Source organism: Balaenoptera acutorostrata, chromosome 13, assembly GCF_949987535.1.
Source record: "Balaenoptera acutorostrata chromosome 13, mBalAcu1.1, whole genome shotgun sequence".
Lineage (NCBI taxonomy): Eukaryota > Metazoa > Chordata > Mammalia > Artiodactyla > Balaenopteridae > Balaenoptera > Balaenoptera acutorostrata.
The window spans coordinates 64241548-64256971 of record NC_080076.1 but is presented as its reverse complement, the minus strand read 5'-3'; the positions used below and the strand labels follow the sequence as shown (position 1 = coordinate 64256971).

Sequence of the window (15424 nt, the reverse complement as noted above, 5' to 3'; positions counted from 1 at the left end):
ACTGCGCTTCACCTCCAGAGTAAAGAGGTAGTGGAACGGCAAATGAAAGAATTAGCCAAACTAGATATGTAGGACCTTTGCTTAATTAGGACCTTCCGTGAACAAACATTCTTTGTATCTTCCGTTGTTGTGCCTCATTTGATAGCACTTTCAAAAGGGAGGGAGCCTTTCTAATTCAGTCGATTTCTTGCATCCAGTAAACTCGTAATTATTCAGAATCTGTGCAACCAAACGGAGAATTTTCTGTTTTTTAAATATTCCACACTCTCATGACAAAAGCACAGGTGAGAAGTCTTCTATAAAGGATTGATAGAGAAAAAAGCTATTCTAAGATGATGCTGTCTGATTGGCAGATCTTCAGAGAAGCCCACTGTGAGCTGTGCCCGGCAGAGCCCGAGGTGCCTTTTCACAGAGCACGGGGTAGGTGGGAGGGGGCCTGCAGCAGGGGCTCCGAGGGGAGAGGGTAGAGGGCAGAGAAGGCTGATATCCACCCTGACGGCTCATCAGGCTACAGAGTGAACATGGGGAGGAGAGGAGGACTCGCTGTGTGGGGCCCTAGTGAGCGAGGAGGGGGTGCAGAGGGCAGAACACGGTGTCTGGGGCCTCCAGAGCTCTGCGGGAAACACAGCTCTGGAGCTAGAGGTGCCCTTCATGGAGATCTCATCCGGCCCCTGTGTTTTATAGTCAGGAGTACTGAAAGAATCCGGAGTGGAAATGCTTAAAAACTCATCATTTAAAGGAGAGAGCGGCGGGGACTTCCCTGGTGGGCCAGTGGTTAAGACTCCGCGCTCCCATTGCAGGGGGCCTGGGTTTGATCCCTGATCGGGGAACTAGATCTCGCATGCCGCAACTAAGAGTCCGCACATTACAACTAAGACCCGGCGCAGCCAAAATAAATAAATTTAAAAAAATAAATCTTTAAAAAAAAAAGTTACCAAAACTTAAAAAAAATAAAGGAGAGTGGCAGCAGGGTGCCACCTCCAGGGGGGCAGTCAGAGGCCAGTGCAGAGGCAGCCGTGGGTGTGTTTTAACTTCCCGAGATGGTGCCGTGGTGGCAGCAGAAGTAGAAAGGCAGTGGTAACAGTGAGCGGGTCTAACGTGACCCTGTTCCCTGTCCTCCTGACACCGTCCCTCACCTCCCCACTCGTAGCTGGCAGGGGTCCCTTTTTCTGTGGCCGGGTGTCATGTCACTCTTGTGGTTCAGCCACACAGAGACCAGAACTTCGAGATGCATATTTTCACATTAATCTCCTGCTTCATATTGTGTCTCTGCCTCATTTGTCTTTATTTTTATCAACCACCTTTTAAAATTTCCCTGTTTCCACCCGTTCCCCCACCCCCACCCCCAGTCACTTGCATCACTTTCTCACACTTCCTCACAGTATTTCTTTCTGCTCCGTAAGCCAGAGGGAGCTCCTCCCCTCTTTGGAAGCAGGTGGGGCCCAGGGACACTGCGTCTGGCTCTCCTCCCCAAGGCTGTCTTTCTGTGGCGTCAGGGACAGAGCTCCCCCACTAAGTCCAGGGCACAGTCACGGGCCACGTGGGTGCACCACACTGTGCAGCTGCGCCCTTCGTGGGGACACGTGTTTTTCCAGGATTTTTGCACATCTTATTCTAAAGTGACATGACCGTGAATATCTCTTTTCAGTGGTCCTAAACCGTTTTTTGGAAGGGGGTTGACTGTAAATAGGAGGTGATGAGATTGGAGAGACGTTGCTGGGTGACTGTTTAACCGCAGGTGTTCGCATTGCAGGTTGCTCTGCTCCTGTTAGAGAAAGAAGTGTTAGACAAGAACGACATGGTGGAACTCCTGGGCCCCAGACCGTTTGCGGAAAAGTCTACGTATGAGGAATTTGTGGAAGGCACCGGCAGCCTGGACGAGGACACCTCGCTGCCTGAGGGCCTGAAGGACTGGAACAGGGAGCGGGAGGGCTCAGAGGAGCCCTCGGGCGAGAAGGCCGCCAGCCAGGTCCAGGGCGCTGGCCCCGCGTAGCCCGAGCTGTGCCTTCAGAGCCGCGCTCGGCCTCACGACACAGTGGGAAGCGGGGTGCTTCGTCCGCGGCCTTGGAAGTCACCCGGGTTGCGGGGGAGGGCACGTGCCCCAGCCTTGGGCTCTCCCGGTCTGTGTCCCCATCGGGTGGGGGCCCTCTCGCTGTCACCTGCTCTTCACTCCCGCCTCCTTTCAGAGTCTCCCTCTGTGATGGGCTATGAAATTAGGAATATTTTCATTTGATTTAATATTTTAAAGATGGAATCCGGGTCACAAGTTGCTATTTTGTGATGGAATGGTTTTCTACAGAGAGCTGTAACATTTAAAAATATGAATGTATTGTGTAAATACGGCTTTATGTCAAAAATAAAGTGTAAACACTGCACTTTTTTCCTCCTGAACATACAGTGTCGCTGATTATGCTTGGGCTACTTCTTCTCAGAAAACGTAACAGGAAGGGATTGAATGACGTCACTGTTAAGGGTCTCAGGTTTGCGGTTCTCTTCAGCTCCCACGAGACGCTCAGGAAGTCTAGATTTGTGCATCCTGGAGGATGAACTCAGGGTGTGAAGTGTGTTGGCCCGAGTGAGCCCGTGACGGCACATCCTCACTCGGCCAACCACGACCGGGCCTTGGTCCCATGTGTGGGTCTGCGGCGGATGTATAACCACCGCTGGGCTGCGGGCTGGCAGGCTGGACTGCAGGGCACTGCCACGGGGCTGGGAAGCCCTGCGCCCTCCGCGAGGTCACTGTTACCGTTAGAAGGGAGTGATGTGCTGCTGTGGTTCCAGAAAAGCCAGCGTCCACAGTGCCGCAGACCTAGGTCAGAGCTCGCCAGAAGGTGGCCCGAAGAAGACGTAGGTCTTCAAATGCCATTATCTGGACTTGGAGGCACCACACATTTCTGCATTTTTAATACTTTTTAGCTGTCTCCTTTAGTGTTATTCCAACTTGCTTGTGTGTTCTTGACGCAGATGTGTTGTGGGACGTGACTTGTCAGGCTTCAGGCGCAGAATCGGCTGGCGTCCTGGAGGAGCACTGGACCGATGGGGTGGCAGGTGGCCCAGGTGGCCCCCGCGCCCCTGCCCATCCTGGGACCACTCTTCCACACTCCAGCTCGCCAGGCCACAGAAGCACTAACGGCATCACAGCATCCCGGGAGCTGGGGCTGCAGGGGTACCAATCACAGCCTCCCTTCCCTTCCTCACGGGACGCTCTGGGCGCTTGTTGAGTAAGGCTGTTACGTGAGGAGGACAGCCCTGCAGGGAGGGGGCCAGCGTGCGCCGCCCCTGCTGAGCCTCCTGGGTGGTGCCAGTCGTGAGTCAGGCCTGCTGGCGCTCGGGTGGTGACCCACATCTCCCCTGCGCTGTATGAGGTCCTGCATGGCTGGCGGCCAGTGGGGCCCAGAGTGGCCGCTGTGGCCTCAGTGCGGCACCCGCGCAGCATGAGTGTGTCGGGGCCTGACTCGGGTTTGGCCTCCAGCAGGCGCTAAGGCACCCGTCTCTCCTCCAAGGCCCGCCAGACCTAGTGAGGGTCCAGCGTAGATGGGGGCGGTGAGAGATTTTCACCGTAGTCTCACAAAATGGTTAGATTTTTGCAAAAACGGGATCTCACCTCGGTTCAAGCCATGTTGCGTGTTTTGTGGGTCATTTTGTCCAAGGCGCAGCGGACACAGAATTACAGAGGGCCACCATGGGGCAGAGGCTCAGCTCAGCAGTTCCTCAGGGACCCATGAGGGGTGGGGAGGCTGGGCAGGGGGTCCAGCACTAGCATTAAAATGCTTCCACCCGCAGTGACACGCTCGTGTTCCCTGGGCTGAAGCAGCTGGGCTCACAGTGCCCTCCAGGGGGAAGAAGCCAGAACCTGGGAAGCGAGCCTGCTCGCCCCGTGGAGGCTGAGCCTAAAAGGCGTCTTAGGGAGCAGACACCGTGAGGTGGGGGGGCGGGGGATCCTGTGCCCTGTGCGGGGCCTGCCTGCTGGCCCTGCACCCCCAGAAGGAAGCACAGCAGCTCCCAGAGCCGCCAGCCGGCACCCCACCCACCTTGAGCTTGTGTGTCCCCAGCTTTGGCTGGAAGCCTGAGGGTCATTTTCTGTGGCTCCTCCAAATCTCAGCCAGGTTGTTAGGGGAGGCTGGGCGGACTAGCCTAGGGCTGGACGCAGGAAAGATTCGTGGGGGCGTAAGTGCTGGGGACGTACAAACGGGGACAAGGGCTTTTATTTGGGGGTGTGCTGCTTTCCATAGGAGCCACCAATTAAAGAATCTCAGGGCTGCCCGAGAGCCTCCAACGGAAGTGAAGCCCCTCCCTGTGTGGAGTGGGCTGTCAGGGCTGCACCCCAGGAAGGGGCGGGTGCTGTCGGGGAAGCAGAGGCGGGAGAGACAGGGACACTTAGGGTTTATTGTGACCAGGTTGTTCCTGAGTTCAGAGCTGCACGTCCAGTACGAGGCAGCACCTTGTGGCTCCAGGTGTCATCACAGGATGAAACACACCGTTTCTAACCCCCTAATTCCCAGACATGGTTGAACACTTAAGAGAAGGTGAGGTTTATTTATTTAGCCCTTTATTTATGGCCCATGAGTTCTTTCAAGTCCTCTCTGGTCTGATGTTTGGGTAGGGATGCCAGTCCCCGCTCTTCTGATGTCCTTCATCCCGGATGACGGACAGGACAGTCTCGCTGCCTCTGCGAGGGGCCCGTCCCCACACACTCAGACCAGGGCTCCCCTTGGCGGCCGGGAGACTCACCAGGATTGGAGGAAGGACCTCTGAGCCGCGGCGTCCAAGGCAGGGACGCGCCTCTATTCGTTGACCTCCTCCTCGTCGTCCTCAAAAGCTTCCTCGCCCTCGTCGGCTGTGGCGTCCTGGTACTGCTGGTACTCAGACACCAGGTCGTTCATGTTGCTTTCGGCCTCAGTGAACTCCATCTCGTCCATGCCCTCACCCGTGAACCAGTGCAGGAAGGCCTTGCGCCGGAACATGGCTGAGAACTGCTCCGAGATGCGCTTGAACAGCTCCTGGATGGCCGTGCTGTTGCCGATGAAGGTGGCGGCCATCTTCAGGCCGCGCGGCGGGATGTCGCACACGGCCACCTTCACGTTGTTGGGGATCCACTCCACGAAGTAGCTGCTGTTCTTGTTCTGGATGGCCAGCATCTGCTCATCCACCTCCTTCATGGACATGGGGCCCCGGAACACGGCGGCCACGGTCAGGTAGCGGCCGTGGCGGGGGTCACAGGCCGCCATCATATTCTTGGCATCGAACATCTGCTGGGTGAGCTCAGGCACCGTCAGCGCCCGGTACTGCTGGCTGCCACGGGCGGTGAGCGGGGCAAAGCCGGGCATGAAGAAGTGCAGGCGCGGGAAGGGCACCATGTTCACGGCCAGCTTGCGCAAGTCAGCGTTGAGCTGGCCGGGGAAGCGCAGGGAGGTGGTGACCCCGCTCATGGTGGCCGACACCAGGTGGTTGAGGTCCCCATAGGTGGGCGTGGTCAGTTTCAGGGTGCGGAAGCAGATGTCGTACAGGGCCTCGTTGTCGATGCAGTAGGTCTCGTCCGTGTTCTCCACCAGCTGGTGCACGGAGAGGGTGGCGTTGTAGGGCTCCACCACCGTGTCCGACACCTTGGGCGAGGGCATCACGCTGAAGGTGTTCATGATGCGGTCGGGGTACTCCTCACGGATCTTGCTGATGAGGAGAGTGCCCATCCCAGAACCGGTGCCGCCGCCCAGCGAGTGGGTCAGCTGGAAGCCCTGCAGGCAGTCGCAGTGCTCGCACTCCTTCCGCACCACGTCCAGGACCGAGTCCACCAGCTCGGCGCCCTCCGTGTAGTGGCCTTTGGCCCAGTTGTTCCCGGCGCCAGTCTGTCCTGGAGTCAAGCAAGAGAGGGGACACGTTTCAGACAGGGCTATGGGGCGGGGGGAGCTGCGAGGGGCCGTTAGTACGTTTAAAATGTGTTAGGACACGATTAGATAATAGAGCGAGGGGTGGGCCCAGGTCCCCCAGCACTGCAGGAGCGCGGGAGGGCAGGCAGCTGCTTCAGACAAGGGAAATCCACCAGTTTTAAGCTGTACCCGTGTTCTCACCTGGTAATTCCATTCTTATTTTTAAGTAGATAATTCTCCCACAAGGTGAAAGACAAAGAGAACAGAAAGTATACATTAAAAAACAAATTGCTTTCCCCTCTCCTTTGGGCTCTCTGAATTTTGTACTATGCACAAATACTTTCTTTTCGAAACAGTAATACTTTCTCACGTTAACGGGGCTCCTCGTTCATTATCCAGAATTACGGTTGCAAAAGTTTCTGAGCACACACTATTTTGCAACTGTAATTAAACACCCAGCACAGGAAGTCATTCCTGCCCTCAAATTGCTTCCAGTCAGTCGTGGTAAGATTAACATATGTGAAAGTCTTTGTATTTTTTCCAAGGAGTTCAAGTAACTAGAAAGAGACCTTCTCATTAGTCTGTTTTGGGTTTTTTGTTTGTTTGTTTTAAACAACAGTGCATTTTCCCCAACATGCTTATTTCTACTTTACTTTATGGAAGAAATTTTTAATCTGAAAGGTTGGCTGCTCAATTTAAAATCCTAATTTTCAGTTCACTTCGTTATAAAATGGAAGCTCCATCAGTAGACAAAGCATTTTTTCCAAGCTGTATACACAGGCCTGTGTTTGTTTGAATGGATGCACTTAAAAAGATCTGGCAAAGAGGACCGGGAGGAACTTATTTTCGTTTTTGCTTTTCTGGACACTGCACATTTCCTGTAATGCAGTGCTCTTCAGACACCACTGCTCTGTAGCCCTGAAAATATTTTAAAACTACATACCCCAACATTAAGCTGACATCTAACGTCTTCATAAATTCAAATAGTTGCGAATGATATTTTAATTTCCGAGGTACTATAAATACTCCCTTTTGAAAACAAACATGTTACATCATTCTATTAAATGTATCCCGCAGAGTCCATGTAAAGATCAGGAATAGGGAATTCCCTGGCGGTCCAGTGGTTAGGGCTTGGCAGATTCACTGCCGTAGCCAGGGTTTGATCCCTGGTCGGGGAACTAAGATCCCACAAGCTGCGCAGCGTGGCCAAAAAAAAAACAAAAAAACAAAAAACAGGAATAAATCCTAAGTTGAAATTGAATTTTTAAAAAAAATTCCTATGATCACAAGGTGTTTAAAATGTCAATAACTGTATTCTTTTCAATTAGTTCATTTATCCAAGTGTGAACATCAGATATTGCCAGAATGAGACAAGGTTTGGCATCCTTTTTTTTCTTTTTTTTTTTGGCCGCACCACACCACACGTGGGATCTTCCCTGACCGGGGACCGAACCTGTGCCCCCTGCAGTGGAAGTGCAGTCTTAACCACTGGACCACCAGGGAAGTACTTGGCATCCATTTTATTCCTTTTTCTTTGTTTTTACATATATAAATACTTAAAAGTCTTGTTCACATAAATATGTAAATGGAATCAATTGTATTCTAACAATGTCATTGAATTATTTGATCTTCAGAGTTAAATGCCAAAAAATCAAATAGTGATCTATCATCACAGTGTATTTTTAGGGACTTCCCTGGCTATCCCACATGCCACGTGGCACGGCCAAAAAGAAAAAAAAAGTATTTTTAATCATCTTTCAGCGCAAAACTCAATTTTGTGGAAAGCAGAATTGGAAACACCTGACTTGCATCAATCACACTTTCCTTCTGTTGGTCCAAAAGGCTTTGCACCAAGACTTACCTAATGCTCTTTCATTGAAAGGCTCTTTGTGTGGTCCAGTATACTTACAAAGGGTTGGAAAATTTGAAATCTTAATTCCAACACAACTTTGCAAATATGGTTTTTAACAAAATGTTTTAAATATATTTTTGTCAAAATTTTTAGGTTGCAGATTTAGCTTATTCAGGTTGTAAAAACTATTGGCCATGTAACCTAACTGGAAAAGGCAGCCCTCATTATCAGAGCGATTCTGTAGATTGGACTTACTTTCTGTCAGAAAAACATGACTTTAATTTTCAACTCAAATCAATATGTTAATATGCATTTTAAGGAATATTAGAGAAACCACTGAGAACTGAATTCTAGAGCACACTGTAAGGTAAATTACAAAAAGCAGTAAAATCAAAGTAAATGATGCAGAGATTTAAAGATAAATTAAAAAGACAGGGCTTCCCTGGTGGCGCAGTGGTTGAGAATCTACCTGCCAATGCAGGGGACATGGGTTCGAGCCCTGGTCTGGAAAGATCCCACATGCCACGGAGCAACTGGGCCCGTGAGCCACAATTACTGAGCCTGCGTGTCTGGAGCCTGTGCTCCGCAACAAGAGAGGTCGCGATAGTAAGAGGTCCGCGCACCGCGATGAAGAGTGGCCCCCGCTCGCCGCAACTAGAGAAAGCCCTCGCACAGAAACGAAGACCCAACACAGCCAAGAATAAATAAATAAGTTAATTAATTAAAAAAAAAAAAGACAAGGCATTGCCGTTTCTCATTAACTGGTAATTAGGCAGTGTAAGGTGCGGCTAAAATGGTCAGCTGTTGAGGAAGCAAGGAAGGCTATTTAAAGACATTGTATTTCTTCAGTTTGGGTATATCAAATTTGGTTTTGAAAAGAATCATGTATTATAAAAAATTTAAAAATAAATCCATCAGCCCCCTTATCAAACTTTCCCTACACATCGAACAAAAGAGACCACGGTGGTCCCACTGCTGAAGGTGGAGCGGGCAGGGGATTCGGCAGCGTCAGGTGGACTCAGACAGCAAGAGGAGCAGAGGGGCCAAGGCGCTGCTGGCACATGCTGTGCAGACCTCTCCCCCCTTACGCCAAAGACATTCCCTTGATTTCTGTCTACCCCACTGGTGGCAACAATTCACCACCACCCCCGTGCACCGATGGGGGAAACTGAGCTGTGGTAGTGACACAGCCGGGGCTGCCCCTGGAGACCCGCCTAGCACCATAGCAGAAGGAAGGCTCTGGGCACTTGGGGGCGGGGCCTGCTCTCGGACACCCCTGGATTCTGCAGTTACCCCGGGGGGGCGGCCTCACACATGGGGAAGGAGTCTTAGCTCAAATGTCTTTGGATCTTGCACAGCATTTATCAGTGCTAAGCCCTGTGGTGTAAAGTGCAAGTCTGTAAAAGAAGAACCAGCGAAATTCTGTGATTATTCAGTAAGTTTAAGATGTACTGACTATTAGTGATTCATATCTTATACCAAGGGAATCCCTTCGGAAGCATCTAAATAAGTCCTACAAATCCATAAGGACAACGACAGCCTTTAGGAAGATGGGCAAAGGATATAAGCACAGATCGCAGGGAGGGAAGTGCAAATAACAAACCCATGGCATACTCCTCACGAGGGAAATGCAAACTAAATAAGGAGATTCGATTACCCTCCATGAAGCTGACAGAGCTCAAAAGCTTGGTAACACCGTGCTGACGGGGGTCTGGGGCAAGGCCCCCCCACACACACTGGAGCCACTGGGGGCATGAGGAGGACGGGCCTCCACAGGGGGCAAGTCAGCGACAAGGATCCAAGTTGGTCCTATTGACTCAGAGAGTCTACCCAAAACGCGCAGAATGACATGTGGACAGAGACTCACCAGGGAGCAGTTTGTAACAGTGAAAAGGTCAAGAGCTAAATATCTATGAGCAGAGGACTGGTGACATCAGCGAGGCCATCGAGCCGGGGGCAGAGATGGACAGACTCCAGAGGGGCAGCCTTGAGTCCTGCCATGGCCCCTTGGGGCGTTTCCCGCCCCCAGGAGGTAACTGCATTCTCGCTCATGAACACAGACTCCCTTTACGGTGAAACCTGGCTGGCCGCCTTCTCCTATGAGGCTGGAAAACCATCACATCCTTCCTAGGCCCCCACGACTCTCGCACCTCCCCACCAAGCCAGCACTCGCCGGGCCAGCCTCCCGCCTGGAGCTTGGTGAAGAGCAGATGCACCTTCAGCTGCCCCGAGGGACTAAGAATGATTTCACTAAACAGCGTGGAAACCAATCACCGGAGGGCAGTGGGGACACCGGGCGACAGGCAGCCACAGCCAGTGAAGCCCCTTGGCCTTGACCCTCCCCTCCCTCCCGCTCACATCATCCACTTGGCTTCCTCGGTGTTTACAGCGTGATCAGCCATGAGGTTTTCTCGGCCATCGACAAAAGAAGGAAGCTGGAGGCTTCTGAAAATATTTTGCCACTGTCTCATAGCAACAGGCGTTCCCAGTTAAATATTTGGGGGTCAGGAGTTGAACATCTTCTGCAATAGAGGTTGGGACATTAACCAGTGGCTCCAGATTGTAGAACACGAAGCTGCAACAGATCCCAGGGGCCTCAGAGCCCACCCCTGGTTCACCTCCAGCTCACATGGGGTGTGGGGTAAAGCTTAGGGCTACGTGCTCCCGGACTCCCCTCCAGCCCTGAATCCGGAAGAGAAAGTTACACGTACAGAGAGGCCTAAGGTCAACCTTCCTGGTGCTTTGCTTTGTCCCACAAAACTCTCTCCCACTAATAGGCATGACTGCTATGCAACGAGCAGTTTGTTAAGAAAAAACTGGGGTTTTCTAAAGCATATTCATGTTTAAAACTCAAATGCAGAGAACTTCCACTTTTAAAATTAGTTACTTCAAGTCAGTGTTTTTTTTTAAACTATTTCAAACTATATCTGAAAATGGAATGACACTTTTTTTTAATTCACCAACTCTGAAGGCAATGGGGGTGAACCATCTCCATTCACAGGCAACTCGGCCTCTTTTATTAACTGGAGAATGACTTAAAAACAATTGTTGAGCCTAACAGCACACCACAGTGCGTTCAGACATTCTGGGTCCTCTCCATGCCCCATGGCAAACATGTTATTTTCTTAGTTAAAAATAGTCTCAACTTTTAAAAATTACTATTAAAGCTATTTCATATCAGTACCATCTTCATTCCCCTAATTTGGTAGAATATCTCTATTAAGGCTGTGAGCACTGCTGTCTGATACAACTTTCTGCAGTGATGGGACTGTTGTATCTTTGCACTGTCCAATATGGTAGCCACTAGCCACACTTGGCTATTGAGCACTGGGTGTGTCGACTACAACTGAGGAAGTGGACTGATTTTATTTAACTTTAATTAAATTTAAATAGCCACACGTAGCTAGTGGCTACCATATTGGATGGTAGGATCTTGAAGCATCTTTGCTTGAGAACAACTATGAAAAGTCTAGTTCAGCAAAAGGTAAAGAATATAAATGTCCCCATTTGTAGACTATAAAAATACTGCTAATTTAGATTTTTTGATGTAATGAAAGGGGCACCAGAGACCTTCATCCTGGTCTATTTGAAATATCAAAGGTGACAAAAACCCTTGAACAAATTATCAGAAGCTTCGCCTGTCCCATTGCTTGTGTAGGTTGTCATTGTGATGGGGAAGGGGATGACACCAAGAGGACTCATAAACTTCGTGAACATGTACCCAGCTGAAGGTACCTCCCTGTACCTTTATAACAGGTCACTGCCTGATTCTAATACAAGGGAATCAATTCATGTACCAATAAAATCTTCCAAGATTCTGCCTCCTCTTGTACCCTTTGAAGTAACCTTGACTCCCAAAACCATGGCTCCAAGGTGAAAGAGGCTGGTCACACTAACAGTGCCACTTCGTTTAATTTTATATAATTTTCTTGAGGAGTTTGCAGAGGAACAGGCGCTGCCATCATTTTCTGGTGGAGGAAGGGGGAAGGAAGATTTGCCCAAATCCGATAAAACTAATAAATTCATACGGCACCAACCTTCAGAAAGAAAGCAGAACAACTGTCTATAGATGATGGAAGAAGAAATATAAACACACTGAAGTTAAAAGATGAGCAACATAAAAACCAAAGACAAATTATTATTATCATATTAGGATAGTCATTTATAAGAGGGAAAAAGAAGTTAATGTCTAAAAATTTTCAAAATCAACTATCACCAGTAAGCATTTCATTTAGAGAATCAAAGGTTACTTTTCCCCAAGAGGGTACTTTTCTTAAAGAGGCTGCCTATGATGGGGCTGGGGACTGCTGATTTCCATTCTAAGCTTTTCTACACCACGTGATGTTTTTAATCTTGCACCCAAATTAGCTGGATGTTTAAAAAATAAAAAAGAGGAAGAAGAAAGGAGGAAAGACGGAACCTACCGAAGATGAAGTTGTCAGGCCGGAAGAGCTGCCCGAAAGGCCCAGACCGCACGCTGTCCATGGTGCCCGGCTCCAAGTCCACCAGGGCAGCCCTGGGCACATACTTCTGAGCTGGAAGAGAACAGAGCCCACCCACAAGGGTCAGTCTCTGGTTCCTAAGGCAATGGACTTCCCGGGAGCAAGTCCCACCAGCACAGCCACCTGGGATGTACAGAGCGGGCTTTCTTAGAGTCACAGAATCTCAGCCCTGGGGGAGGGGAGCCCCAGAGTACACAGTCCACCGTGGACTTGTCCGGATGAGGAAGCCAGCCCGGCACAGGGCACAGGAAGTTCCTGGAAAAGGCAGGATGAGAAACGAGGTCTCCCGACCTCCTGCCGCCTGTATTTTCCAGTTCTCACCCGTGGGCAGTTCTACTTTTTAGCTCCACAGAAATTGTACTTGCTGCAGCGAGTGGCCGAGCTGCCGGGACACTTTGGCACCTCCCTCCCTCACACACACGTGAACCCACGAGAGAGTCTGAGCACCTGTTCCAGGTGCGTCCACGGCTGTTTCCCGGGAGACTGTCTCATTTATGGACAAGTGTGGTCGTGTGCTGTTTCATCTGTAAGCACACGCTCACACCAACTGGGCAAGAAACTGTCCCCATGAGGGTGGGGTCACTAGGACTGCATTGGGAACTGCTCTACAACCCGTCCTGCTACGCACAAACCCAGGCTGAAGAAAGAATGTCACCAGGCTAGGCCTGAGGGTGACCAGCAAGTGCCATGTATATTGCCCTCTTCTCAGTTCCATCCAGGAATCTCACCATCCATGTCCCGCTGTTCCAGACCTTTTTAAAACCCAGTAATTTATGTGTCCTGCTCTTCCCAGCTCTCGTGTGGACAAGCAGCAGTAACTCCAAAGACAGAGCGTGCTTATCTCTGGGGCCGGGGACACATGTGTATGGAAGGGCAGCTCCTGTCACTTCCTGGGTGTTCCTTCAACGTCTTAGTTTTGTGTTGTCTTGTGAAGGGCATGTATCACTTTTATAATAAACGTCGTTACAAAAATAAAGTATAATGTAACCACCATATAGATGTAGCTACCCAGGACAGGGGTGATACTATTCTCAAACTTGGATAAACCACAACCTGGAATTTTTACTAAACTCCACCAGACAATGACCCTCTCTGTCTGTAGTTGCAGCTTCCAGGGGATGTAAAGTCTTTTTGGAGGTCTGCAAAGGGCCAGAAAAATCATTTGAGGGAGTGTTTTTCAAAGTTTTAGCCAAAAACCTTCATTAAGAAATAAAAATTTTAAAGATAAAATAAATTTTAATAAGAGCCGGACATGACCCACTAAGCTGATTTCACAGCAGCAACGGGTCCGCTTCAAGAGCTCAGACCCGCCAGGGAGGACGAGATGCTGTTTGAAATCAACCGACGTCGGATTTCCCGCCCCAGCGGGAGCGAGGGAGGAGTCGGGCGTCCCGCTACATCTGGGAGGATTTTTCCAGAGTGAACCACCCACGCGCCGGGCGGCCCCGCGGGTTGGGGAGGGGGAGCATGGCCGGGGTCCCACAGGGCGATGACGGGGTCCCAGAGAGGGATGGCCGGGGATCGGGGGGAAGGGCGGGGTCGCGCCGCGCCACTCACACGATGACTCATTGTAGTAGACGTTGATCCTCTCCAGTTGGAGCGTCGAGTCACCCACGTAGCCTCCAGCAGGGTCGATGCCATGTTCGTCGCTGATCACTTCCCAAAACTTGCAAAGGGCGGGGCGAAGGACAGACGGTCAGCCCGGGGCCCTGGCACCCGCGGCTCCCCTAGGGCCGGCCAATCCCTCGGGCCGGGGAGCGGCCGCACAATTCCAGGCGCGCCTGAGCTGCCAGCGGGCGCTCGGGTCCCGCGGTGACGTCCCCCTCGGCCGCACCGGTCCTCCCGCGCTGCCCCGGCCCGAGGGATTAGGGAGGGGCGGGCCGCCCACCCGCAGGGAGCCCGGCCCGGCCCGCGCCCACCTTGGTGCCGATCTGGTTCCCGCACTGGCCCGCTTGGATGTGCACGATCTCCCTCATGGCGCGAGCTCGGCGCTCGCTGCTCGGACAGCTCGGCGACTGCGGGCCCCGCCGCTCGGCGCCCTGGACTCGGCGCCAGCCGCCCCTCCCCGACCCTCCCCCAGCCGCCCTGGCCAATGGCCGGGCCCTCCCCCCCCTGGCCGCGCCCCCTCCACCCCCGCCACCCGTGCGCCCTCCCCCATCTCCCTGAGCCAGGCCGGGTCTTCCCAGCTCCCGCCTCACACCCGCTCGCCCCCTCGCCCCCGCGGTCCTTGCGCCTTCCCCCTGCCCCCACCCCGGGCCCCCAGCGGTCGGTGCGCCTCCCTCCGCTCCTCCCCGCGGCCTGCGCGCCCTGGGCTCCCCACCCAGGGGCCGTTCTTCCCGGGCTGCCTCGACCCTGCGCGGTCCCAGAAGGGAGAACAGACCCGGGACAGTGGAGGGACCCCTGCTGGGGGGCCGGGCCGGGAAAGAGCCGGTCCTTGGGGCGCCCACCCGAGTGGGTCGGGGCGGAGACGCAGCGGGCGGTGGGTGGACGGGAAGGACAAGCTCGACCCCCACCCCTTCGCTGTCCCGCGCGGAGGGAAACCGGAGACCCCTCGCGGGTTCCCGGACCGCGGGCCTAGGGGTGCTCATGGTCCCCGCCCGCCACGGGTTCAAACCCAGCGGGTAGAGGGCTGTGGGACACGGGAGTGGAGTTTTTCGGGGCGACTCTGACCCCCGCCCCCCGACTCAGGCTCCGGCACGGGTTCTTACGTCTCCGCGCTACTGTATCTCCATCTCGAAATACAGGTGCCCTTCGGTTCTGAGCACTTGGAACAGTTTGTGATGGAGTTGATTAAAGTGAACACATGGCTGGACCTGAAAACGAACACACACACACACACACACACACACACCCGCCCTGCACAGTTTACGCAGCCTCTCCATCCGGAATCTGGGAGGAAAGGCTCTTTGTTGGCCCCGGAAGGGGCAGGGGTCTGGGCTCTCTGCCTGGTTCCCTCACTTTCCCCATCACTGGGTCGGGGCCTCCCTTGCTGTTGGGAGGGGGTGTGGACACGGACCTCCTGCGTGTGAATAAGTGCGAAGCTGGAGGAGGGAGGAAACTTCAATCTTATGGAGCTCGTGTGTCTTCTCTCTCCGCTGGGGCCACGGAAAGTCAGGGGTTCCCTGTGGAATGAGCTAAGCCCTCCCCCGGCCCAGGAGACAGTTCTGCTGTGCAAAGCTTGGTTTCCTGTTCCTTTTACAAGGTGC

General features: G+C 52.5%; 2 protein-coding genes across 6 annotated transcripts in view; one reads left to right on the top strand and one right to left on the bottom strand.

Annotated features, from left to right (window-relative positions):
* AFG3L2 (AFG3 like matrix AAA peptidase subunit 2) overlaps positions 1 to 2391 on the top strand; it is a 27732-nt gene extending 25341 nt beyond the window's left edge. For 2 of the 3 annotated variants that reach the window (XM_057526985.1, XM_057526987.1), the window contains one exon: positions 1754 to 2391. In XM_057526985.1, the coding sequence (XP_057382968.1) occupies positions 1754 to 1993 (240 nt within the window). In that variant the 3' untranslated portion in view covers positions 1994 to 2391. Of the gene's footprint in view, positions 1 to 353; positions 421 to 1753 lie in introns of all 3 variants that reach the window. The other variant, XM_057526986.1, reaches the window with a different exon arrangement.
* TUBB6 (tubulin beta 6 class V) lies at positions 1325 to 15424 on the bottom strand. 3 transcript variants are annotated; one of them, XR_009005091.1, is made up of 5 exons: positions 14138 to 14289; positions 13776 to 13884; positions 12141 to 12251; positions 4732 to 5848; positions 1325 to 1765 (listed from the first exon to the last, which is right to left on the bottom strand). XR_009005091.1 is itself a non-coding variant. In XM_057526989.1 (4 exons), the coding sequence occupies exons 3-4, from the start codon at positions 12199 to 12201 to the stop codon at positions 4785 to 4787; spliced, it is 1125 nt and encodes a 374-aa protein (XP_057382972.1). In that variant the 5' UTR covers positions 12202 to 12251; positions 13776 to 13884; positions 14927 to 15424; the 3' UTR covers positions 4188 to 4784. The 3 variants fall into 3 exon arrangements, 2 of the variants coding, with proteins under 2 accessions (XP_057382972.1, XP_057382971.1); XM_057526989.1 differs by lacking the exons at positions 1325 to 1765; positions 14138 to 14289 and adding an exon at positions 14927 to 15424 and having other exon boundaries at positions 4188 to 5848; XM_057526988.1 differs by lacking the exon at positions 1325 to 1765 and having other exon boundaries at positions 4188 to 5848.

Coding starts and splice junctions, on each gene's coding strand:
- TUBB6 (XM_057526988.1), bottom strand. CDS start 14,194: ATGAGGGAGATCGTGCACATCCAAGCGGGCCAGTGCGGGAACCAGATC. Junction 12,252..13,775: donor CTACTACAATGAGTCATCGT/GTGAGTGGCGCG, acceptor GTTCTCTTCCAG/CTCAGAAGTATGTGCCCAGG. Junction 5,849..12,140: donor GCCTGACAACTTCATCTTCG/GTAGGTTCCGTC, acceptor GCTTGACTCCAG/GACAGACTGGCGCCGGGAAC.